Source organism: Diabrotica undecimpunctata, chromosome 9, assembly GCF_040954645.1.
Source record: "Diabrotica undecimpunctata isolate CICGRU chromosome 9, icDiaUnde3, whole genome shotgun sequence".
NCBI lineage: Eukaryota > Metazoa > Arthropoda > Insecta > Coleoptera > Chrysomelidae > Diabrotica > Diabrotica undecimpunctata.
In genome coordinates, this window is record NC_092811.1 from 91,696,509 (window position 1) to 91,722,503 (window position 25,995).

General features: G+C 33.3%; 1 protein-coding gene across 3 annotated transcripts in view; it reads left to right on the forward strand.

Moving 5' to 3' along the window:
* Positions 1 to 25,995, forward strand: part of LOC140450289 (uncharacterized) — a 194,271-nt gene that overhangs the window by 15,222 nt on the left and 153,054 nt on the right. Inside the window, exon 1 of one of the 3 annotated variants that reach the window (XM_072543822.1) lies at positions 4,026 to 4,174. The exons of 1 other annotated variant lie outside the window; for it this stretch is intronic. In XM_072543822.1, the coding sequence (XP_072399923.1) occupies positions 4,173 to 4,174 (2 nt within the window). In that variant the 5' untranslated portion in view covers positions 4,026 to 4,172. Of the gene's footprint in view, positions 1 to 4,025; positions 4,175 to 22,496; positions 22,673 to 25,995 lie in introns of those variants that run through there. One more of the 3 variants, XM_072543821.1, reaches the window with a different exon arrangement.

Sequence of the window (25,995 nt, forward strand, 5' to 3'; positions counted from 1 at the left end):
GTTGTATTCGTTCTTCAAATGAAACTGGAATGATATTATAAATCTTTCTTTTTAAATAACCCCATATGAAAAATTCTAGGAGAGTTAAATCGATGATCTTTCTCTCCAAATAAGATCTCCTGATCTAAAACATCGATTTACCTCTCCTGGACTTCTTCATGCGGGGTTATTTAAAAATAAAGATTTACGTTTGTGAACGTTGGTGACGTTGGTGAATATCATTTTGAACATTTAAGTAAATAGTTATAGCTGATCAGTAAACTGTTTGGAATTATGAACTTATTTATTTTATTGAAGTTTTTGACATGACCGGACATTGATCAACAGCATTTATGAACCCAAACTGGTTGAGGGAAGTTTGATTGTCACACAGCGTGTAAATTATCTCATGGATTATTTTTAGGAGCAGTATGAGGAGATGATTTATGAGGCTTATCGTACGGTATTCGCATTTTTTGGCTCCTGGTTTTTTTACTCAGACTTCGGTCATTCTGTTGGTATTTCTCCAAAGTTGTTTATGTCGCTGAGTATCGTTGTAATTATTGCTATTGATTCATTGTCCATTTTGAGTTATTCTGCTTGTATATTATTGGGGCCTACTGCTTTGCCATCCTTTAGCTGTATTATTGCAAAAAAAAATTCCTGCTGTAATATTCTTCGTGCATCATTTTCTTCTAGCTCAAAATTGTTATTCCAACAGTTTATCTAATTATTCTTTCCACGTTCTTACTTTATTCTATTTGTCCAAGATGGGGTGTAATGATGTACATTATAACTATCGTACTTTGACTGTAGAGTCTCAATTTTTTCGCATCTTTCCATTGCTTTTTTTTTCGCTTCTCTGATTTTTCTTTTTATTGTTATATTTAAAGTTAATGTTATATATATGTCTGAATCATTTTTGCGTTTTCTTCGTTCGTCCATTAGTTTCAGGATCTCATCTGTCATCCATTATCTTTCCTTGATTAATTTATCTACCTTTAAATGTTTATCCTTTACATTTTGAATTATTCCTGTAATCTGTAGATTTCAACAAAATGAGAAGAGTCCTATGTACCAGGGATTTAAAACTGGAACTAAGAGTTAGGTTGGCGAGGTGCTATGTTTTTTCGACCTTATTTTATGGAATGGAATCTTGGACCTTGAATGCTACATCAATGAAAAAACTGGAATCATTTGAGCTGTGGGTGTACAGAAGAATTCTGAAAATATCATGGACAGAACACGTCATAAACAAAGAGGTTCTGGGAAGGATGAACAAAGAAATGGAAATTTTAAATTCAATAAAAACAAAAAAATTGGAATATCTCGGACATATTACACGTGGAGAGAAATACACCTTGCTCCAACTGATCATGCAGGGAAAGATCCAAGGAAAGAGAAGCATAGGGAGGCGTAGAATGTCATGGCTGCGCAACCTGAGAGAGTGGTACGGATGTACATCAAATGAACTTTTCAGAGCAGCCGTCTCAAAAGTTCGAATAGCAATGATATTGCCGACCTCCGCTGCGGAGATGGCACTTGAAGAAGAAGAAGTAGATTTCAAATGCTTACCGCTACCTAAATAACGAAGAAACTCATAATGATTTGTCCATCAAATGAATAGATGACGTCATCCAAGAATACGCAAAAAGCACGAGAGGAAACTTCTCAGTCCGTTAGAAAGTTAGAAAATTAAAATGTACCATATCATACGAATTTGTATAGATGTATGAACAAGTATATGTGTGATAATTGTAAATTTAAGTTAGGTTAAGTATTGAATCTTGTGATGTGCATCATCATCATTCAGCTTTACAACACAACGTGGATCCTAACCTGCTCTAGAATTTCTTTCCAGTCGTTCCTATCCATCGCCTTTCTCCGCCAAGCATGTATTCCCATATTTCTCATGTCTTCATCGATGTTATCAAGGGACCTTATTCTGGGTCTTCCTTTTCTTCTTTGACTAATGGGTCTATCAAAGAGCGCTTCCCTAGCTGGGACATTTTGTTCCATCCGCATTACATGCCCTATCCACCTCAGACGGCCTATCTTAATATGTTTTATACGATATCTGGTTCCTGGTATATTCTATAAAGTTCGAAGTTGTATCGTCTTCTCCACACTCCATTGTTATTTACTGCTCAATAGATTCGTCTTAGTACTTTTCTTTCGAAAAATCCTAACATGCTTTCATTACTTTTTGTTCGAGTCCAGGTCTCTGAACCATATGGTAGGACTGGGCGAATTATTGTTTTGTAGAGTTTTATTTTCGTATTTCTCGATATAATTGTGAATTTAAGGAGAACGTTGAGTTCAAAATAGCAAAATAGCATCTGTTGGCCTTGCAAATTCTGTGGTTTATGTCTGTGGTAGTAATATTTTCAGTATTAAGGAGCGCTCCCAGGTATACAAATTCGTTCACTTTTTCGATTAAGTCGTTTTCTATAACAAGTGGTTGTAGGATTTGTGGTTGCGTGCTTATTTTCATATACTTCGTTTTGTTGATCTTTATTATTAAATTTATTTTTGTATCTGATTTCTTGAATTCTACATACACCTCTCATACAGCGTTTTCTGTTCTTCCAACAATATTAATATCATTACCATAGCCAAGGATTTGCACTGATTTATTATACATTGAACGAATTGTCGATTTACCACTTCTGAAACCAGCCTGATATTTTCCTACTATCCGTTCTGCATATGGTGCCATACGATGACATAATACTGTGGAAAATATTTTGTACGCTGCATTTAAAAGCGTAATTCCTCAGCATTCAAAGATATCTTCTTTTTTGTATATGGTGCAAAGTATTCCAATATTCCAATCATTGGGGAGGGATTTATGTGTCCATATTTCTGTTATAAGCTGCTATAATGCCATTATGGTATCGTGGCCACCTTTTTATATAGTTCAGCTGGGAGATTATCTATTCCGGGTGATTTGGCTAGTTTTTTAACTGCTCCTATAACTTTAAGAATCGTTGGTGGTTTCTCTTTCCTCTCGTCTGTTCTCCTTACCGCATCTCTTTAGTCTTCCAGTCTTCTTCTTCCTCTATATTAAGTGCCTGGTTAAAGTATTCAGCCCATCTAATCCGTAAATCTTTCCTTGTTGTTAATAGGTCGCCAATATTATATATATTTAAGTTCCTTATTTAAGTGGTTTCGTTTTTTTCTTTTGTGTTACTTCTCTTTGTCTAGTAATTCTCTACAGTTGTTCTAGTTCGTCGGGTAAGCATCTGTCTGTAGGCTTCATTTTTTTCTTTTATTTCATTCTTGCATTCATCGTCAAACCAACGATTTTTACAGGTACAAACTACTTGTTAATATTTCATCTTTTTCTGCTGCTTCAATGTCTTCCTTTATTCTGGTCCAGTAGGAGTGTATATCTGTCTGGCCTTCTTCATTTACATTTTGATTCCTTAGCCTGGTGGTGATGTTTTCCGAGTACCGTTCTGCAATTGTCGCATAACTCTGCTTTTGCACATTCTATTCTTTTCTATACATTTTATTTTCTTGACTGGTGTTTGAAATTCTAGCCCTCAATGTTGAGATCACTAGGCAATGATGTGATGTGCATATTGGTGCGTTAAACCCGAACACATTCTGCTTGTTAGTTCCAAGTACAATAATTCAAAAATAGTAAAAAAATAAGCATGCAATCTCTGAATGCAATTAAGATTGTACTAGATATATTCAATAAAGGATTTTAAAAAAGTATTTGATGAAGTTAAGTCACTACTTCAACTCTTATTTTTTCACTATTGAAGTATTGAGTGACTCTTGAAATGCATATTATTTTAGAAAAACTTGAGAACAAAATACTACACAGCTTGCATTTTTAAATTATTTGTCTATTTGTTTTATTTAGCTAACATTCCAAACATTCCTCGTAATTGTTTATATTGTGAAGGACAACTTTAAACACTATTCGTTAAAAAACAGTAGTTAACATATGCAATTTAAGTTACCCAGTGTTGGGAAGTTACTATTTAAACACTGATTTTGATTACAGCTCTTATCAGTTAGAAAACATAATTCCAAACCTATTTGTTTTATTAAATTTTAATGTGTTTAACGCAAAGAAAAGTAAATATTGTCAGCGGGTTGTAAAATTTTAGTTAGATTCGTGTATCGCGGTGTGAAGTGACGTGGGAATATTGTGGAATCGATAGGAGGAAAACAACATGTGAGTATTAAAGGTTTTCTTTGAAATGGAAATTCTGTTTGTCGTTCTAAAATAGATAGTATTTAACTCATATTTGTAATATTATATTTTGTAACTTAAGCGCTAATAATATTTAAATAAAATTATAAAATTAATATTAAGTAATCCATCACTTACGCCACATTTTTTATAACTTCCTTTTAATAGATTTCTACTGTAATTGGTCAAATCATTTTTATGAATTTTTATTACCTTTTGAATTAATTCAGTTAAATATTTAAATAGTTGTGATTTTGGGTTTTCTGTGGCCATGATTATTATTATTATTGTCAATGTCTTTCCTAAATTAATCTGGAGTTTTGATTATGTAAATTGAAGCCTTAAGGCATGACAAAAGAAGTAGCTTTTCATGTATTACCAGCGCATTTAATTTCTTAAAAAGTACTGTGCATCTGTGCATGATGTGTCAAAAAATATTTCAAGAAAGTGATTTTAAGATCAGGGAATAAGGTTTTGATCAAATGGGATGTACCACATTATGAAAAGTTCGATTTATATATCTTTACAGTTCGATTTATATATCTTTACGTTTTGTAATATAGCATCTAGTATGATGGCATAACGAATGGAATGTACATGATAGATCTTCTTCTTCTTTTTCTATTGTGCAGATATGACTGTCTGTTTTTCAATGTGCCTCCAGTAAGTTGTCGTTCCATCGTTTTCGTAGTTTTCCTACTGATCGTCTTTCTATTGGGGAACCAATTGCATTGTCAAAGAAATACTGCATATACTTATAGATCTGTTCAACAAAGTATATACAACAGGAGTAATACCCGAAGATTGGTTGCTGTCCACGTTTGTAACATTACCCAAGATAGTACATGCGAGAGAATGCTCCCAGTACAGAACAATTTCCTTAATAAGCCACATACTTAGGATATTTCTCAAAATAATACATGAAAGACTATACAAAACAATAAAAGAAGATATATGATTATCGAGTAAAGACGACTAGATATGAACCAGGATCTCTATGTCTGCTTTATAGATTATCATAATGCTTTTGATAGACTACGACATCAGAAACTCGTAAAACTGTTAAAAGAAAAGGATGTGGACAGTCGAGATATACGGGTTATTGTCAATCTGTACTGCAATCAAAAAGCAAAAGTTAGAATCGAAAACGTCGATACAGAAACTATAGAAATCAAAAAAGGTGTTAGACAGGGTTGCGTGCTGTCCCCATTGTTATTCAATATGTACAGCGAAGCTATTGTTAAGGAAGCAATATCAGAAGGACAACAGTGTATATCAATAAACGGAAAAATCTTGAACGACATAAGATTCGCAGACGACTCCGCTGTTTTTACAGACAGTCTAGAAGCACTGCAACGTTAAGTAAATAGATTACATCAAGTCAGTATAAAATATGGACTACAAATGAACGTTGGGAAAACCAAGTGCATGATTATTTCTAAGCAACATACAGTAGAAAGGCTAGATATCGAAAGGAAACAAGTAGAAACAGTGAGTAACTAAAAATATCTGCGAACCTGGTAACTGAAAACAATGACCAAGGTAGAGAAATAAGGACACGCATTGTAATTGCACGACAAGCATTTATAAAAATGAAAACAATATTTGTTAATAGAGACCTCCCTCTGGAGCTGAGGATAAGAGCCTTGAGATGCTACGTATTCTCGACTTTGTTATATGGAATAGAAAGCTGGTCACTAAAAGTGGATAATATAAAGAAGTTGGAATCGTTTGAGATGTGTTACTATAGAAGGACTTTGGAAATATCATGGACCCAACGATTTACAAATGCAGAAGTGTTAAGAAGGCTACAAAAGGATTGCGAGGTCATAAAGCACATCAAAACAAGAAAGCTGGAATATTTAGACCACACTACTAGAGGTTCGAAATATGAGACATTAAGGCTCATAATGCAAGGTAAAATCAAGGGTAAAAGATCCATAGAAAGACGAAGAATTTCCTGGCTAAGAAACCTAAGAGAGTGCAGCTCTATAGTTGCAGCTCAGTAGATCTTTTCAGAGCAGCCGCCAATAAGGTACGGATAGCTGTGATGATAGCCAACCTCCGATAGGAGAAGGAACTACAAGAAGAAGAAAGCTTATATCATCGTTCTATTCTACTCCTCTATTTCTTGCCCAGTCCTTAATGTTCTTCACCTTGCATCTCCGTCGTATATCTGTACTCTCCTGTCCCGTAGTGTCTTACCATCGATTTTTAAGGGTTTTCATCTTTGCTGTCTCTAGCATCGTTTTTGTCCTTTCTGTGCCAGGTCGTGTTTCTGTTGCGTATGTAATTATTGGTCTAATGAGTGTTTTGAAAATTCTGTCTTTTATTTAATTCCCGATATTTTTATTTGCCCACATTATTTTATTCAGGTAACCTGTGGCTCTGTTTACTCTATTTGTTTGATCTTCCACTTTTGTTTCAAACTTTCCGTATCGCTGTCCGTAACATTGCTTGTTCTATTATTTGACCCGCCAGCTCTATGCAACCATGCATTTTGTCTTTTTTGATGAGTGATCTGATATTTTTCTCTTTTCTTCATTTCTTACCGTGGTCATCTTTATATTATCGATCTGGTTTCAAGGCTTCACATTGTTTATTTGAACAGTATTTGTTTTTACGATTGGTAGGTTGCTAACCTTGCCAATCATCCTCCACATTTTATCCGGGCTTGGAGTCGGCTGTGGTATTCGCAGAACTACTTGATCCTTTGCAATTACCCCAAGTAGTATTACCCCAAGAGTAGCTACTTCCAGGAACATAAACGGTTTCGAAAACAACGCTCAGCAGTCGCATATGATGTTTCACCATTTTTCTTTAAAGTTTGCATTAACGATTGTTCTTACTTGTTGAAACAATACATCATGGAATAGTTTTCATTAAGAACACACATCCATTTAATATCTTTTTGACTCAGTTTAAGATTTCAGCTAAACATTTTTCAAACTTTGGATTGTTTTTAGTTCAGAAGGAGCTTTAATTCATAAGACTTTGGGTCCTTTATACTTACTTAGTTGTCTCCAAGATTATAGACCTATGTACAGAAATATCTACTCAGATACTGCTGGGCAATATTTTCTGAGGCGCGTATTTCTGCCTGGAATCCGTCCACTACATACCGGTCATTCCATAAGCAATTGGCTTAGTGTACATCTTCCTTTGATTCATGATACCCAGTCCATAATTCTGGGCCTCCGTACTATCTTGTACTGATCTAGTGAATGAGTACCATAAGGTTCTTGAGTCACTTGGTAATTTCCAAAAACTGTTGTCAGCCTACAATATAATGCTTCGTAGTCGTGCAAGAGATGGTGAGCCATAAAATCTGTAGCTTATTTCCGTGAAACAGGCTGAGTATATTCAGGTATCACTTAATCGGTGAATCGGTCAAGTAAGCACAACTGCGATTATTCTGAGCTAATTCTAGCTTGTTTTTTTATATACTTTTTTACATATATTTCTCCAATGTACATTTTGTCACGTTTTTGACTGGATAAACTGTTCCAATAGTCCAGGATATGACGGTAAAAGTAGTGGAAAAACTGAATTTTTTTTAAATGCATTGGTTTGCCTGAAATTTTGATAGTAGTTAAAGATAGATTAAAGATCCAAATCTACCTTATGGTAATAATATGTGGTTTTCCTCTGGGGTGGTCATCATCCCAACTTGGGAGTGGAAAAAGTGTATAAAAAAGCCATGCTAGTCGCTAGAATAGTAAATTTTAAGACAAAAACGTTCTTTAGAGTTTTTTACCAAAAGTTAATATTTTTGGAGTTCGTTACTGAAAGTTTACAAATTAATCGCCAAAAAAAGCATATTTTAAACGGTTTTTCGCTAATAACTCCAAAAGTTTAGATTTGATCGGAAAAACTGTTTGGATATAAAATGAAGCTTATTAAACAAAAAGATTTGTTTTCTGTTATTACTGTAACTTTTATATCAACAAAGTGATGACCGTTCGAAAGTAAACTTTTATTCATCGAATAAAAGAAACATTAAGTTTTTCATGGAAAACTTATACAAACTTATTTAAAGATCTCATATGTAATCACTTATATGCATCCGGATATATAATATAAATTTAGTACAATTAAGTTTTTAATTGATAAACATAACATAAATCATTTAAAAATCTGTGGCAAAAGGACTAGTTTCCATGCCAAACACACTATCATCATCATCATCATCATCATCTTATTTAAAGATCTTAAAAAAATCTTTAAAATGACCACTGGTAAAAGTGATTTGCATGAAAATTAAAGTAAGTTATAACTAAAATAAAGTCCGCGTATTTTTTTTGACGCATAAAGTAACAAGCCACTCTAGCAAATTACATTCTGGAAGTTTAACTGGTTTAGAAAGTATAGTTTAAAAAAAAATCTGAGTTTAAAATAAAGACACTATTTCCAGAATTTCTCAAAAAATCTCCCTTTTTTTCCAAATAACTCAATTAATAAAAAGATACAGAAAAATGCTAGAGTGCAAAAAACAGCTTTTTACTGATGACTTTGATTTTTTTATTTCTTTAAACGAAAAATTAAATTAGATATGATTGTTTAAAGATTGTATTTGCATGCATTTGATACAATCTTCCAGCCCTTCCATCGCAACCCTTTTTAATACGAAGGGCTTGAAAAAATTTAATATACAGTGTGTCCGTAAAGTATGGAATAAATTCGATATTTCCTAAATGAAAAGCCTTTTTAAAAAATCTAAAATACGTCGATTTTTAAATTTAATGTTCTACATGTTACAATAAAATTTCATTATACAAGATGATACACATTACAGTGATGACGTCGTCGTCTTTTTTTTAAATGTAACACCCTGTATTTAAGGACATTTTTAGATCGATAAAAATGAGCTGATTTGAAAAAAGTATAATATTCGTGGGTCTAATGGATATAATTTGAAAGGTATGCGCTTAGAAAATAAATTATTTATTATCAATTGCAAAAAAGTAGCCTACTTCTAGTTTTTCATAAACTGTGATTATTTTTAGTACCGTTCAATATTGGGGGTATTTTCTATTTTTTAGTATATAAAAATATACGCCAATATTTAAAAACAAGAGTCTTCAACCAATGTATACTTCCTGTTCTCACCTACGGTTCTCAAACTTGGACGTTTACAAAGGAAAACATGAAAAAAATAGCAAAGACCCAAAGAGCCATGGAAAGGCAAATGCTGAACATCAGGCTATCAGACAAGAAAAGAAATACTTGGATCTGCAACAAAACAAAAGTGACCGATGTATTAACGCAGATAGCAAAACTTAAGTGGAAGTTCGCTGGACATACCATAAGACAGAAAGACGACAGATGGAATAAGATGATTATACACTGGAGACCATATAAATACAAACGAAAAAGAGGAAGGCCACAAATGAGATGGCCAGATGACTTGAAGAAACACGCAGGCCCGAAGTTAATAGAAACTGCCTACAATAGAGAGACGTGGAAGAAGGAAGAGGAGGCCTATAGATAGAGAGATAGATAGAACGTTCAATAACAATTAAGTAGTACAATAATTATATTAATTCGTGAATGTTCTGTATTATTGCTTAGAAGTGCGTAGAAGTAGGAATGAATTTGAGTGTAAAGCAAAGAATTGAAACACTCATGATGGTTGGGTATGGAGACAAATCGCGAACTCAGATGAAAGTGTGTAATTTATTTATTGATAAATATTCAGAAATACCCATCATGCAGTCAAAAGTAGGTAAGATTGAAAAGAAATTTCGAGAAACTGGTACGGTTGAAAATGCAGGCAAATCAGGTCGTCCCTCTGTAAATTATGTTACAACATTAGATGTTCTACTTGCTTTTGAAGAAGATGCGCACACTTATGTTCGTAAGGTTAGTAGTGATCTCGATGTTTGCAAAACAACGGTACACAAAGTACGTAAAAGTAAGTAAAGTAAGTAAAATGCACAGTTGTACAGGAATTAAACGAGGATGATCCAGATAAAATAATACAATTTTGCGACATAATGATGGATAACAGCCACCGAAACCCTCTTTTGGTTTAAAATATTATTTTTTCTGATGAGGCTACATTCAAATTAAATGGCGAGGTCAATCGTCAGAATTATAGATACTGGGCAAAAGAAAACTCCAACTGGATGCGGGAACATCATACACAATACCCTCAAAAGGTAAACGTATGGGCTGGCATTGTAAGAAATAATTGTACTCTACTATTTCGAAGGTAATTTAAACGGGCCAGCATACTTTCAGTTTTTAAGTTGGTATCTCGTACCTACTTTAGTTAATTTATTCCCCAGTACAATTAATCTTGGAGGTTTTAATAAAAGTTTATGGTTTCAACAGGATGGTGCGCCTCCGCATTATGCTTTAGATGTTCGAAGGTACCTAAACGAAATTTTTCCGAACAGGTTGATTGGAAGACGTGGACATATTGAATGGTGGCCAGACCTCAATCCTTTGGATTATTTTTAGTGGGGTCATTTAAAGAATGTTACGTTTAGGTTACTGTCAAATACGGCAAGGGCTAGAATTCGAACATTTAAGATTAAGTCATGTATTAATTACTGGATAACTTTCAAGTTATTTATTATAATTTATTTATAATTTATTAATATTATAAATCAATAAAAACTAATTTTCTAAGCGCATATCTTTCAAATTATATCCGTTAGACCCCCAGTATTCTTTTTTGGAATCAGCTCATTTTTATCGATCTAAAAATGTCCTAAAATACAGGGTGTTCTATTTAAAAAAAGAGCCGATGACGTCATCACTGTAATGTGTATCATCTTATATAATGAAATTTTATTGTAGAATGTAGAACATTAAATTTAAAAATCGACGTGTTTTAGATTTTTTTAAAAAGGCTTTTCATTTAGGAAATATCGAATTTATTCCATACTTTACGGACACTCTGTACACCACTTGGTAGCTTTTAAATTAAACTAAAAAGTAAAATACAGTGTAATGGAATGTCTCGCAAACAGGAAAACAAAAATCAAAATAAATATATCGATGGAAGGCAACCGTCTATACGTATTTCTGACTATTTGGTCGTCATCAGTCGGTATAACTAAGTTATAAAAGGTTAATGTTAACTTTGCAAAGGATTACTATAGGAACAATGCGACCAATTTGTGGCACTAGCGTTAAAAGACCCTGATGGCTTCCAGAGCAACAACTAACAACATCATCATCATCAACTTGTATGTGTCCACTGCTGGGTATATGTCTCCCTCAGCTCTTTCCATCTGTCTCTGTCTTTTGCGATTTGCATTCAGTTACTGCTCTGTCCTTCTAACTGCTAAGTTTCAGGTCGTCAGTCCATCTGGTTGGTGGGCGACGTCTGCTCCGCAGTGCTGTTTGTCTTGGTCTCCAGTTGAAAATTCGTTTTGTTCATCGGTTGTCTGATAATCCTGCAACATGTTTTGACCAGTTCCATTTTAGCAACGCGATTTTTTCGATGGAATCTGTTTTTACTCTACGACAAATTTCTTCGTTTGTGATTCCGTTTCTCAGAGAGACGCCCAACATATGGCGCTCCATAGCTCCCTGAGTCACAGAAATCATATTTCACTACCTATTTTTTTAGTACTAATGTTTTCGCTCTATAAGTAAGTACAGGTAACACACATTGGTCAAAGATTTTCCTTTTGAGGCATATGGGTAGGTCCAATTTGATCCAAATTTCATGTCCTAAGTACTTATACGATGCATTCTGCACAATATACCTTCCATCAACAGCAATATTTCGATTTAGCACCAGATTAGTCATTATTTGCGACTTGTTCATATTAATCTTTAGTCCGACCTCCAAGGAAGCGTGATACAATCTCATCTGCAAATCTCAAATGATTGAGCCTCTCTCATTTATGTGGATATCATGCTGGTTCAGGTCTGCCTTCTTACAAGTATGCTTTAAAAGCGTCTTGAATAACTTTGGAGAGACAGTGTCTTCTTGCCGCACTCCTAGATGTATACAGAAATTATTTGTTTCTTGTTCCGATAGTCTTATGCTGGCTGTGGCATTTTGGTAGATATATTTGATTATGTTTGTGTAGCGATGGTGTTTTCGGCATTCTGTCAATGTTTTTAATATTTTCTTATGGCTTATGGTATCGAATGCTTTCTTGTAGTTCACAAATATCAGTGACAATGGTTTGTTGTATTCTGCAGACTTTTCTATCAAGTTCTTTATCACTAGTAAAAAGTTTATATATGTGTGAGGACAAACTGATAGGACGGTAGTTTTTAGATCTGTTATGTCTCCTTGCTTGTGTAACAAAACAATGACTGCATTGTTCCACTGGGAAGGAGTTTTTCCTTGGTAGATGCATTCGGTGAAAAGCTTGGGCAAAGCCTGGATAATTTTATTTCCACCTAGTTTGATGGCTTCGATTACTACTCCGTCATCGCCAGGGGATTTGTTATTTTTAATTAATCCATGCCAGGGGATTAATTATTGTGATTATAGATGAATAGATGAAATATTTGTTATTAGCCCCGATTCCTTTACAACTTTTTCCAGAATAATGTTAAATAGGATACATGAAATTTTATTTTCTGTTTTTAAGTAAAAGGGTTTTGATATTATGTTCTCTCCTCTCTTCTTATAATAGATTGTCTAGAGACATACTTTCTTTAATTATATTAAGTATATGGTAATATTCAACTTTACTTTAGTTACGTTAAATTAATTTCTTGTTACTGTCATATGTACATCTAAAGTCGACAAAAAAATGGTGGGTGTTAATTGCATGTTCATATATGATCGATTATCATCGATCATATCAAAGCATATAAAAACAAAGACAAAAATAAATACAGAGAGATAAAACACGAGATCAGGAAGATGATAAAGAAGGCAAAAGAAAAATACTTTGAAGAAGTTTGCAAAGAGATCGAAGACCTTCAGAATAAATATGATCTGTTTAACCTACACAAGAAAGTTAAAGAACTGGTAGAACTAAGAAAACAAAATCCTACTGGTGCATTTCTGGATAGACACGGGACTACTATGACACAGACGGACGAGAAAGTACGAAGATATATCGACGAACTGTTCTATGAAGAAAGAGGAGATCTGGAGCACATAGAACTTACGTCAGAAGAAATAGGTTCATATATTACAAAAGAAGAAATATTACACGCATTAAAAATAATGAAGAGTGGAAAAAGCCCTGAACCTGACATGCTTCCTATAGAAATCCTAAAAATTCTAGATGAAAAGCACATTGATGTTTTAGTGACACTCTTGAACCAAATTTATAGTTCAGGCGTATTACTTAAAGAGTTGTTACCGTCGCTTTTATTTGTCTCCCCAAAAAGACGCAAGAAAATACAGCGATTACCGCACCATTAGCTTGATGTCTCATGTGCTAAAGTTACTACTGAAAGTCATCCATAACCAAATATGAAAAAACTCCGTGGGTGAAATAGCTGGAATAAAGGTAAATTGATTTCCCATTAACAACATTAGATATACGGACGACACTGTGATCTTAGCCGAAAATATTGAAGATCTTCATAGACTGGTGATCAGAATAGCGGAGTATGGAAAAGAGTACGGTCTAACAATGAACGTCAAGAAAACGAAATTTATGAGAATATCGAAAACTCAAAGAAATAACGAGAATCTTCTAATAAACGGAACCAACGTCGAACAAGTGGACAAATATGCATATCTGAAAACAACGATTAACTCCACAAATGATTACATTCAGGAGATCAAAAAAAAGAATAGAAAAGGCTAGAGCAAATTTCAACAAAATGAGAAGAGTGCTATGTACAAGGGATTTAAAATTGGAACTAAGACTAAGGTTGGCGAGGTGCTAGGTTGTTTCGACTTTGTTTTATGGAATGGAATCTTGGACCTTGAATGCGACATCAATGAAAAAACTGGAATCGAGCTGTGGGTGTATAGAAGAATTCTGAAAATATCGTGGACAGAACACGTCACAAACAAAGAGGTTCTGAGAAGGATGAATAAAGAAATAGAAATTTTAAATACAATTAACACAAGAAAATTGGAATATCTCGGACATATTATACGTGGAGAGAAATACACCTTGTTCCAACTGATTATGCAGGGAAATATCCAAAGAAAGAGAAGCATAGGGAGGCGTAGAATGTCATGGTTGCGCAACCTGAGAGAGCGGTACGGATGTACATCAAATGAACTTTTCAGAGCAGCCGTCTCAAAAGTCCGAATAGCTATGATTAGACTTCGGCAAATATGCATATTGCATATTTTGCATATTGTGCATATTTTATGCAAATATTTCATATTTTGGCATATTTGTATAAAAGTTTGCATAAAGTGCATAAAAGTTCAGATTTTTATACTGTATTTGAAAATTTTTAAACATACCAATTTATTTCAATTCTTGTATAAAATTTTGTAGTCATTTTAATCAAGAAATGATCTAAGTACGTAATCTATACAGGTACAAAACATTTACAATTTCAAAGAAGATCAATTTAAGTAGCCCTCAACATTCTTAGAAAGTCTCGGTCACTGAGGCATTCAGTTATTGGATAATCGCTAAGGGTTCGCTCATTTGCATTTTATGATCTAATCCTCAAATCTATCTACAATTTATTGTATCTTAGCAGCAGGTAAACGGCTAATAGTTTTGTTCCTAATTTAGGGATTTTCCAAAATCTCCCAGTTTATTGAATTAGGTACCTAAACATTTCTAATTTGATGCTCAGATTTGTAAATCATTTTTGTTTTGATATTCAAAGCGTAAACACTCGTTGTGCGTAACAAAAAGGAAGATTGTGATTTTATAATGCCCAAAAACAACCAGTGCTTCAACTTGGATTAAACCTTATAAAGAGCTGTCTATGGATATGGGAAAAATCTACTGTTCAGTCTGTGGCAAAATTGTAAGTATCTAATATTTTCTATTAAATATCTAATATTTCATACATACAGGGTGTTTCCAAATGACACTTACAACGTTTGACTGTAGATACTTCTCGAAAAATTAAACAAAACGATATAGTTAATGAGGGGTCAAACTTATTTACTTTTCGAGATACAGGGTGTTAAAATTAAAAAAAATTAAATTCTTTTAGTTAATAACAACAATAACTTTAAAACCAATAAACGTATTTACTTGAAATTTAGTACTCGTAGGTTGTTTTTAAATGAAAAATAGCTTCCTTTAGTGAGAAAAAATTGTCCATGGTACAATACAATGGTGTGTATTTAGAAAAATTTTTCACCTTTACTTTTTTTTATGAAGTCAGATATTCTAAAACACAATTATTTTTATTGTAATTGAATTAACAAAAAAAAAAACTTTTGTTGAATTTTAAAATAAGTTATATGATGTACTAATGGTTAGTAACAAAAACTAATTTGTGGATTAATACTGCATTTAAAACACTTAGCGAGTGTTTTTTTTCCAAACCAGTTATTTGATTAACCAAAAACACTTTGTATATTTTTATATTTTAAAGGTTGGGTTAAAATAAAGGTTTTTATTTTTATTTATAGATAGCATGTGAGAAGAAATTTCAGATAGACCAACATGTGAGAACTGCTTCACACATTGCAAAAAAAGGAAAAATAGGAGGAAAACATCAAACTTCAATGGCTAAATGTTTCCAATCTACTTCAAAAAAATTAGATGAGCAAGAAACTTTTAATGAAGACTTGTGTCGCGCATTAGTGTCTGCAAACATACCGCTTTCAAAATTGGCAAATGTAAATTTTAGTTCGTTTCTAAAAAAATATTGCAAACTTAATGTTCCAAGTGATCGGTCTCTAAGAAGAAATAATGTGAACGGGCTATACTCGTCGGTGTTAATTAATATTAAGGAAGAAATTGCAGATAATTATTTTTACATATCTGTAGACGAAACCACTGATTCCTCAGGAAAGTATATTGCTCATTTATTGATTGGTGTTCTTAAAGAAGATACCTTACCAAAATCTCATCTTATTTCATGCCAGCAACTTGAGAAAACAAATGCTTTAACAATTTCGCGTTTTATACAAGAAACATTAGCAACTTTTTTTCTTCCGACAACTATTCCTTCTAATAAATTACTGCTTATTTTATCGGATGCTGCTCCTTATATGGTGAAAGCAGGACAAAATTTAAAAATATTTTTCCCAGATTTAATACATGTTACTTGTGTAGCGCATGGATTAAACAGAGTTGCAGAGGAAATACGAAAAAAGTTTCCTCTTGTAAATACCATGATATCCAGTGTCAAAAAAGTATTTCTTAAATCTCCTATAAGAATTCAACTTTATAAAGAAATGCTACCTAATATTCCTCTTCCACCACAACCTATTTTAACGCGATGGGGAACATGGTTAGAAGCAGCTAATTTTTATGCAGATCATTTTGTTAAAATAAAGAACATAATTGATACGTTAACAGATGAAAGTTCCCAATCTCTTTTGGATTCTAAACAAACTTTTCAGAGTAACTTGCTTCAACAAGAACTTTCATTTATAAAATCAAATTTTAGTTTTGTTCAAAAAACAATTACTCAGTTAGAATCACCAAAACTGTCATTGTTCGAAAGTACAGCATTAATAAAAGAATTTGCGTCATGTTGTCGGAACGTTAGAGGTAATATTGGAAAAGATATTTTAAAAAAATTTGAAGCTACTATGGAAAAAAATAAAGGTTACCATATTCTTTCAGAAGTAGTCAGTGTTCTAGCTGGAAATATTTCGGAAACAATTAATTTAGAACCAAATGTTTTGGTTAGTTTGAAAAATGCTCCCGTTACATCAGTTGATGTTGAACGAAGTTTTTCCATATATAAATATATGTACTCAAACAAAAGCCACAAGTTTTTGTTAGAAAATTTTGAACACCACTTGGTCATTTATTGTTACCATAATTCTAAATAAGTTTATTCATACTTAAAAATGATGTAGTTACTTAAAATAAATGTAAATCTTAATGAATAGTAGGAAATATTTAGTTATGTACACTTTTTTTTTTAAATAAAATTGTTACTATTTTACGATTTTTTTATTTATTTGTATGCATATTTTGTAAAATATTTGCATATTTTCGGGTAAACACGTGCATATTTATGCGCATATTTTCTACATTTTTATTTGCATATTTGCCGAAGTCTAGCTATGATGAATGCCGACCTCCACCGCGGAGATGGTACTTGAAGAAGATATGATCGATAGTTGATATTCCCTTGCGAAATGTACTCTGCTATTACATTTTTATAGCATCCATAAACACGATGAGATATATTTTTATTACATGTTTAGTAGAGTAATTCTCCTAAAGCTTTCCCAAATTGTTTGATCTTCTTTTTTATGAATAGATACAACTATGTTTCAGCACTCTGGTAGTTCATAATATGCCTTCAAATTAGTTCTGTTAGGCTACATATGGTGTAAGTTTGTGTGTGCCGTGTTTTAGAAACTCAGTTTATATGAGATTTCGTATTGCCTTGGTCACTTGTTCTTCAGTCGGTATATTATTTTTCTCTTCATATATTTTATGTCATATTTCCCTATTTCTTATAATAATTAATCTAGAACTAAATTCCTTTTTACTCTGGTTGATTTCCTTATAAAATTAAAATTTTTCTCTTTAGGTTCCTCTGGTTCTTTGGGTTGATGTTCCAAATGTTCTTTTTTTTTTTTTCAAAAATATCTTTTATCCCGTCCTATCTGCCTATATTCTTTCTCTGCTTGTCTTTTTTTTCGTCCCTGAAGTTTTATATTTGTCTGATTTTTTCTTAGTGGCATTTTTGTGCACCTATCATCACTTTCTCACGTTTGTGTCTTCTAATAACTTGTATTGTTTATATATAAAACAATTTGCACAAAAAAAGATTAAAACCTTTTAAGACTGTTTCTATCTATTCCTTTTAAGAGACTCATATGTGTATGTGTATTTTCAGTACTAAGGTGATTAAGAATCCTAATGCCAAAAAATAGATGAAGAGAGGCTAAGACGGTTAATTTAAGTTAAAAATATATCATTTAGTCACGCAAAAGGAAATAATTATTACATATACCAAAAATTAAATTTATTAAAAATAGTTTGTTCCTTACTCTATATATATTTTCAGCTGAGTTTTTTAACAAAAACCTCCGGTAATATTGCGGTTTTCTAACTTACGATATTTATAACTGATAGAAGTTCGTATATTTCTAGAAATGGTACTGTATATTAATTTACTGGTGCTAGTATCTTGATTATTTATTATTAGACACAACAACCGCTATCAGTAATTTTAGGTATAATTTATTCAGGATTTTACGCATCATAAATTGACGTTGACTATTTTTGTTCATGGTGAGTGGTTCCAATTTATTTATAGGATTTTTGCCTATATTTACTGGTGTATGGACAATACATATATACAAAAGTTGCAGTTTTTTTAATATGGTTCTGATTTTTAATACTAATTTAACCAATCAACATTACTAAGTTAATAACACATCAATGATACATCATTTATAGTTTAAAGTAATATATTCATATAAAGAAAATTATGGCTTTATCTCTTGCGCGTTGACCGATACTTCTTCTACCACTTGATGGTTTGTCCCTCGCTACTTTAACGACTCTTGTGTCCGCCATTTTACTGATGTGATTGTTCCATCCTTTTTTTTTTTTCATATTTAGTGTCCACTCGTTTATACCCTGTGCATTACATTTTGTTCTAATTTCATCACTCCTTATTCGGTCCCTCAGTGCCGTTCCTGTAATTCATCCGAGTGTTCTCATTTATGCAGTTTCCAGTAATTTCTAGGTTTTGGCTGTGTCATGTTTTATTTATGACGCGTACGTCATTATTGGTCTTATACTGGCCCTATGGCTTCTTGATTTTCTCGCAGTTAATGTATCGGTTTCACCATATAGTGTTATTAAGGTATCCTGCTCATCTATTTGCTCTTTGTATTGGATCTCTTACTTCTTTATTAACGTCCCCATAGATGGAAAGTCTAATTTCTAAGTACTTTATTTCCATTACTTCAATTATTCAATTTCATTAATTCAATTCAATGTTAACTCCATCGACTTTCAGTCCACATCTTATTGAATCCTTACTAATAACTATTCTTCCAATTGTCTGAGGTGGAGTAGTCCTGTTAAATTATTTTGCTCTTTTATTAAATCTGTGAACTAGTCTTTAAAGCCTATCTTCATTTTGAGCTATGAATATTTCATCTTCTGATTTTCGTTGTTCTCCATTTTGTATCCTCGTCCCTTATTGACGCTCTTTATGACTTTATCTACGATTACAGTGAATAGCATAGAGTTTAGTGAAATCCCCTGTCTTATTCCATTGCCTGTATCTATACGTTCCGTAAACTGTCCATATATTCTGAAGTCCATCTTATGTTTTGACGATTTCACTTATTTTTATAATATTTAGTGGGATCTCTCTATCATAAGTTTTACTCTATCAAACATAGGAATGCTGGTCTATTACTCTTGTACATAACCTCCCCGTAAGGAGTTGCTCATCTTTTAAGTTTATTAAGTGTCAGCAATTCATCAATTAGCCTATATTTGTCCACTGCTGAACGTAGGCCTATCTTGGCACAATAATTAATCACACAAACGATTACTCCAAAGAAATCAAAGTTCGAATAGAGAAAGCACGTACAAACTTCAATAAAATGAGAAAGGTACTTTGTGCAAGAGAACTAAAATTGGACTTGAGAGTTAGGCTGGCAAGGTGCTATATTTTCTCGACTCTGCTTTATGGGATAGAAGCATGGACACTTAACGCATCGACTGCTAAAAAGTTGGAAGCATTTGAAATGTGGGTGTATAGAAGAATCCTGAAGATATCATGGACCGAGCATGTAACAAACAACGAAGTCATGAGAAGAATCAACAAAAGAATGGAAGTATTGGAAACCATCAAGACACGAAAGCTGCAATACCTGGGGCATGTTATGCGTAATGAGAGATACAACCTACTTCAATTGGTTATACAAGGGAAAATCCAGGGCAAGAGAAGTGTAGGAAGAAGAAGAATCTCATGGTTGCGTAACTTGAGGGAATGGTACGGATGCACATCAATTAAACTATTCAGAGCGGCAGCATCTAAGATCAGAATAGCCATGATGATTGCCAACCTCCATCGCGGAGATGGCACGTGAAGAAGAAGAAGAACGTAGGCCTCCCGTAAAATTTTCCCCTATTTCTATCTTGAGCTTCTTGCATCCAGTTTGTGATGATGCGCTTGATGTCATCCGTCCATCTAGTCGGTGCTCATCATCTGCTTCGATATGCCACTTGCCTTGGTCGCCATTCCAGAATCTTTCTGGTCCATCTATCATCCGTTAATCTGGCAACATGTCCAGCCCAAGCCCATTTAGCTATGGCTATTTTTTCAACTGCATCTGTGACTCCTGTTCTTCTTCTTATTTCTAGGTTTGGTACTTTATCTCTGATGGTAATACCTAATATTGATCTTTCCATAGCGCGCTGTGCAACTCTTATTTTATCTATTGTTCTTTTTGTCAGAGTCAGTGTTTCTGCACCATATGTAAGAACCGGTAAAACACACTGGTTAAAAACCTTTCTTTTTAAACAAACTGGGATATTAGACTTGAAAATGTTATTCAGTCTATCAAAGGCAGCCCATTCTTTGTATTTCAGTTGTCTGATTATCTCGACCTAAGCGAATCTCATGCACTAGATATTTGTAAGCTATTACTTGGTCGATGCTATGGCTCCTAATCAGAATTTTACCGCTGACTACAAAGTTGATCATAAATTTTTTCTTTGAGGTATTAATTTTAAGACCAATTATTTTTGACACTTTATAGAGCGTGTGCAGCATTTTTATAGCTTCATCAACTCTATCAGATATTAAAACGATATCATCGGCAAATCTTAGATGGTTCAGATCTTCCCCATTTATATTAATTCCCATGTTATCCTCTCGTTCCATTTGCTTGAACATATATTCAAGAACAACTGTAAATAATTTAGGGGAGATAGTATCACTTTGTCTAATTTCACGTTCTATTCGAAACTTCTTGGTATCTTCATGAAGACGGACACAAGCTGTACCAGTTTCGTAAATACTTTTAATCAAGGCGATATATCGGTAGTCAATGCAGCAGTCAGCCAATGCTCGAAGCATTTTATGACGATCTATAGTACCAAACGCCTTTTCATAATCTACGAATGTAAGAAAAATAAGCTTGTTATACTCTGCACACTTTTCTATTAGCGTTATTGCAAAATTTTAGTTTTAAGTTTCAGGGTACTATATAGCAAATTGATAATTGTGTAGTTTCCTATCACAACAGTCACAATTAGGCTAATTTTACATTCGCGCGACAACGCACGTTTGTAGCTTGTTAACGCGCGATGATAATCAGATGTTCGCGCTTTTTTTATTCCGAGTTTACGAGAACACAGCATTGTAGCGTCATAGTCGTCGAAAATTGAAGTTGATTAGGCAATCTGTTTATGGGTTTTGTATCGGAGGTTAAAACATCGACGTCGACGAAGAGAAAGAAGATATTGGGTGCATTATATTTTAAGCGAAAGAACCACTTTGAGTCTATATATTATATTACCTTATATCCAAAGCTGAGAAGACACGAAGATAAGTTTGTATACATATACACTAGCAACCAACTGCCTACTAGATATATAATTAGTGGATAAAGGTGTCATATTTATGCTGGATTGACAAACAGCACTGTAGTGTGAGATTTCATTTTTATCCGCTGGTATTTTTTTTTGTATGTTAAGTTACTGATAGTTTTGATAAACTAAAAGCTACATTAGTGTTGGGAGGCCCAACAAAACAAGAAAAGTCGTTTTTTTTTTAAATTTGATATTACTTTATTCACTTCAATTTGTTTATACCTTCATTTAGAATATCGTTATTCGTATTTTTATTTGACATGTAATTCTGTATTTTTGAAAGAAATTAGATAATTTAATTTCTCAATAACTAGTTTTTGCTAAATTATTCTTTATTATTAATTTAATTTAACTTCTATGTAATAATGTTAGGCAAAACTAAAGTGTTCATCCATTTGAATCAAAACCAATTCATAACCTATTTATTATTTATCAGCTTTTTTCTCAATTCAACAATCTATTACAATTGAAAAAAGTTAAATAATATTATATTAGAAATAAATAAACAACTGTTGTTTATCATTCATTAAAAATAAATGCCGATTCGTTTCAACGTGGACATAAAAATCCGTCGAAAAAATTTAAGCTTTTTGCAATATCCTCGTCGAGGTGTGTGTCTATGCACTACAAGGTCGTAAACAGACATTATAACTCATTATACGATACCATCGTGACTAGAAATTGTTATTTTCTGATTTTTCAACAAATATCGTAAATTTAAGTGCCTGGAAAAATATATAGTTCGCATTCAGTCAGTTTTTGATCAAAAATGTGAAGTTACCAGTTGCAACGTTCGTGTGATAAGTGACATTTGAGGACAAAACAGTTACGGAACATTGGTCATGATGAAAAGGTAAAGAGATTACTACATTTGACATTAGTTTTTTTATAAAATATTTACAAAGATAATACGTATATATTGTACAGCTGTTTCTTTGCGGTCTTTCAGGTTTTTTTCAAATAATTCTTTAAGAATAAACAATTCATTATAAAATACATTAATTTTTTAATGTCGACATTATGATCTTAACGACGGAGTTTAATTTGTTAAAACAAATAAACTAGGTTTTTGAACAGCGTTGAAACAAAATAAATAAATTACATCCCATATATTATTGCTAAGTGTTGCTTTTATACTGCAAACTTAAATATCGTGTGGCATAACATAAAGCTTTAATATCAGTACAGTAAAACCTCGATATAACGAACTACTTGGAGGGACGGAGTGTCCGTTAAAGCTGAAAGTCCGTTATATAGAAATATGTTTAAAATAAATCAAAAAAAGATGTATTGTCCTACAGAAATCAGCAACTTCCAACCCTTCTAAATCTACGTCTGCATCTTGGCCATCAAACAAATTCTTCCAACCATTTTTTAATGTTTGCTCTTTACTTCTTGCTTCAGCAAAATTAAAAAAAAAAATTTTAATTGTAAGAACCTAAGTTTTGCAAGGTACGCTGCCCTCTTGTATCTACTGCATTATCTCCATCGTGCAATACAACCAGTACTTCGTCTAACAACTTTCAGCGATATAATTGTTTGCTCGCCAAAATTATTCCCTGGTCCATGGGATGAATAAACGATTTTGCATTTTTTGGCAAAAATATACAGCTAAAGTTGCCATCTTCTGAACGTAGAATATTTTACACAATAAAGATTTTACTTCTGCTGGCGATATTCCCAATTTCTTCTCTTGAAATTTTCTCACTGAAGGTACAAGTTCTTTGAAAAACCAATATTTGAAAATATCTGAGGTGAACGATGCCTTCTTAGATCTATAATATGAAACTGGCAGATGATACATTTTGTCTTTTACAACTCTAGGTTTACGAGATTTGCCAACTATTACAGGAGTCAATCTATGCGATCCATCGGCGTTAGCACAAAGCTATGCCAAGATCCTGTCCTTGCTGATTGTTCTTGTGTGCTTTCAGGCAAAGTACGCCATAACAAACCAGTTTTGTCATTATTGTAAACCTGAGATTTTAACCCTGCGTTAGTGTGCCTAGATAAATTAGCACGAGAGGTGTTCTGGGGTATGTCATACCCCAAATTAATTAACGCAGGAGGTTAAAATTTTTAAATTTAATCATTTAAAATGGTTAATCTTGGTTTTTTACTTATTTATGATTCAAATAAATATGGTACTGTAAAAGTCTTATATTTAAATGGTACACATCATTTATCCAAAATATTTCAATTATGCTAGTCAAAAAACACGAGTGAACAATAATACAGTCAGATATTATGAAAAATTTTATTGATCACACAACTCTAAATAACCTTATAGCCTAAGATTCTCCAAACTAAAGACAAAAATGTTCGCCAAAATACATTAAAAAATAAAAAAGTTCTCCTCAAAATTGTCGCAATTTGAACACGTCATTATTGCGTGTTCCAAACAAATTGGAGTATCACATCGCATGCGTATGTAAAAAGTCTTCCTATCTTTATTTCTTAGACAAACAGAACATCTACTGCTTGTCTTGTCCTACGTCGCTTAGGTCCCAACTGATGTACCTCTGTTTGCTGATCATCACGTAGTGGTCGACGCAAGGAAGGGTTTTGTCATTGTTGGTTTCGAAACTCAGAAATCAGCTGCATACCCAGTTCTTTAAAAAAAATTCGTCTTTTTAATTTATAAATAAAATTTATAAACAAAAAACAAAAACCAAAATAATAGTGTCAAAGTCCAACGACGACTATTTCTTGGTACCCTGTAATTAGCAGATAGCTCATCCAATGTGTCTACACCGCCTTTGGTTGAATTGTAAAAATCGATAATTTCAGGTAATTTATTTTCACCAGTTTTTTCAATTATATTATCATCATGATGCAATGTAGAAAAGAGGATTACATTTTTTGACTTTTCTGGCACATATGAGACAGCCGTTATATCTTCTTTGGAGGCAAATTTTGAACTGTGAATTTCTCTTCCTCTGTGTTCAGAAGTGCTGTTGGAATTTTCCTTTTGTTGTTCCTAACTGTCCCAACCGATGAAAGATGATGAGTCTGAAGTAGATTGATCATGAGCGGATAACTGGTAAACCAGTTATCGAAAGTAATATAACGTTTAGTACCAGAAACTGGCCCAATCACTCTCTTCGTCAGACTCCACTTCTTCAGAATCCTCCCTTTTGTGTGTTCAATATGATTGTATCTTGACTTTCTAATGCGGTTTGTTCTTCCTCAGATTCACTATCAATGAACGATTTATCATCGTCAGAAATACTGCCAAACTTCGCCCATAAACGTTTTAACCTTTCCTGCTCTTGTTCGTAAGACATAATTATTCTATAATTCAGTATTGCTGAAAGAAAAATAAAAATCATAGTACATCTCGAAAAAATATCAAAAATATGCAAATCTACAGTAGTGTAGTTACAACAGTAGTGTACCGGGGTATCACACACCCCAACCGTCTTTGAGCAACTCCTAATTCAAACTGAAATTGTATGTACATCTGGTAACAAGATCATCGTGAGAAAACATGTATAAACTACAGCTACTAGACGCTAGAAAACGCTATTTCATCTACTTTCGATTTTATAGAAATAAAAGGAGTACCTGGGGTATGGTATACCCCAGAACACTAACCGAGGGTTCTATTTCTTCTTTTGGTGCACTTGAAGGTTCGCCGTAAATTCTTTTATTTATGGTTCCGTGCTCTGTGCGAATGCGCCAGAGCCATCCATCACTTGCTCTGAATGGTATGTTCATATGGTTTGCTAATTTAATTGCAGCAGATTTCAATTCGACTGCCCGGACCGGTACCCCACTAGAAGGTTGTTGGCCGTACCATTTTAAGATTGCTTCTTCTAGTGAATTTCACGTGCAAATTTCATTCGTTTTTTGTCCGTTTTTTGTTTTTTTTATGTCCGAAACAGTTTGCTTTTTTATGCCATATTGATCACATATATGAGACACATTGAGACAGATTGATAGTCAGATTGATTATTTTCCGTTTGTCTATATTTAAGAGTAGGATTGCAAAAAATTTAACTTATTTACACACCTATATTATAATCGTAGAAACCTACGCTCAATTTTTTGTATAATTATGCAAATCTTTAGATCATCATCATCGTCATCATCATCTAGCCTTTATTTATCACGTACACTGCTGGACATTGGCCACCTTTAAACTCCCCCATTCTTTGCGATTTTGTGCTCTTT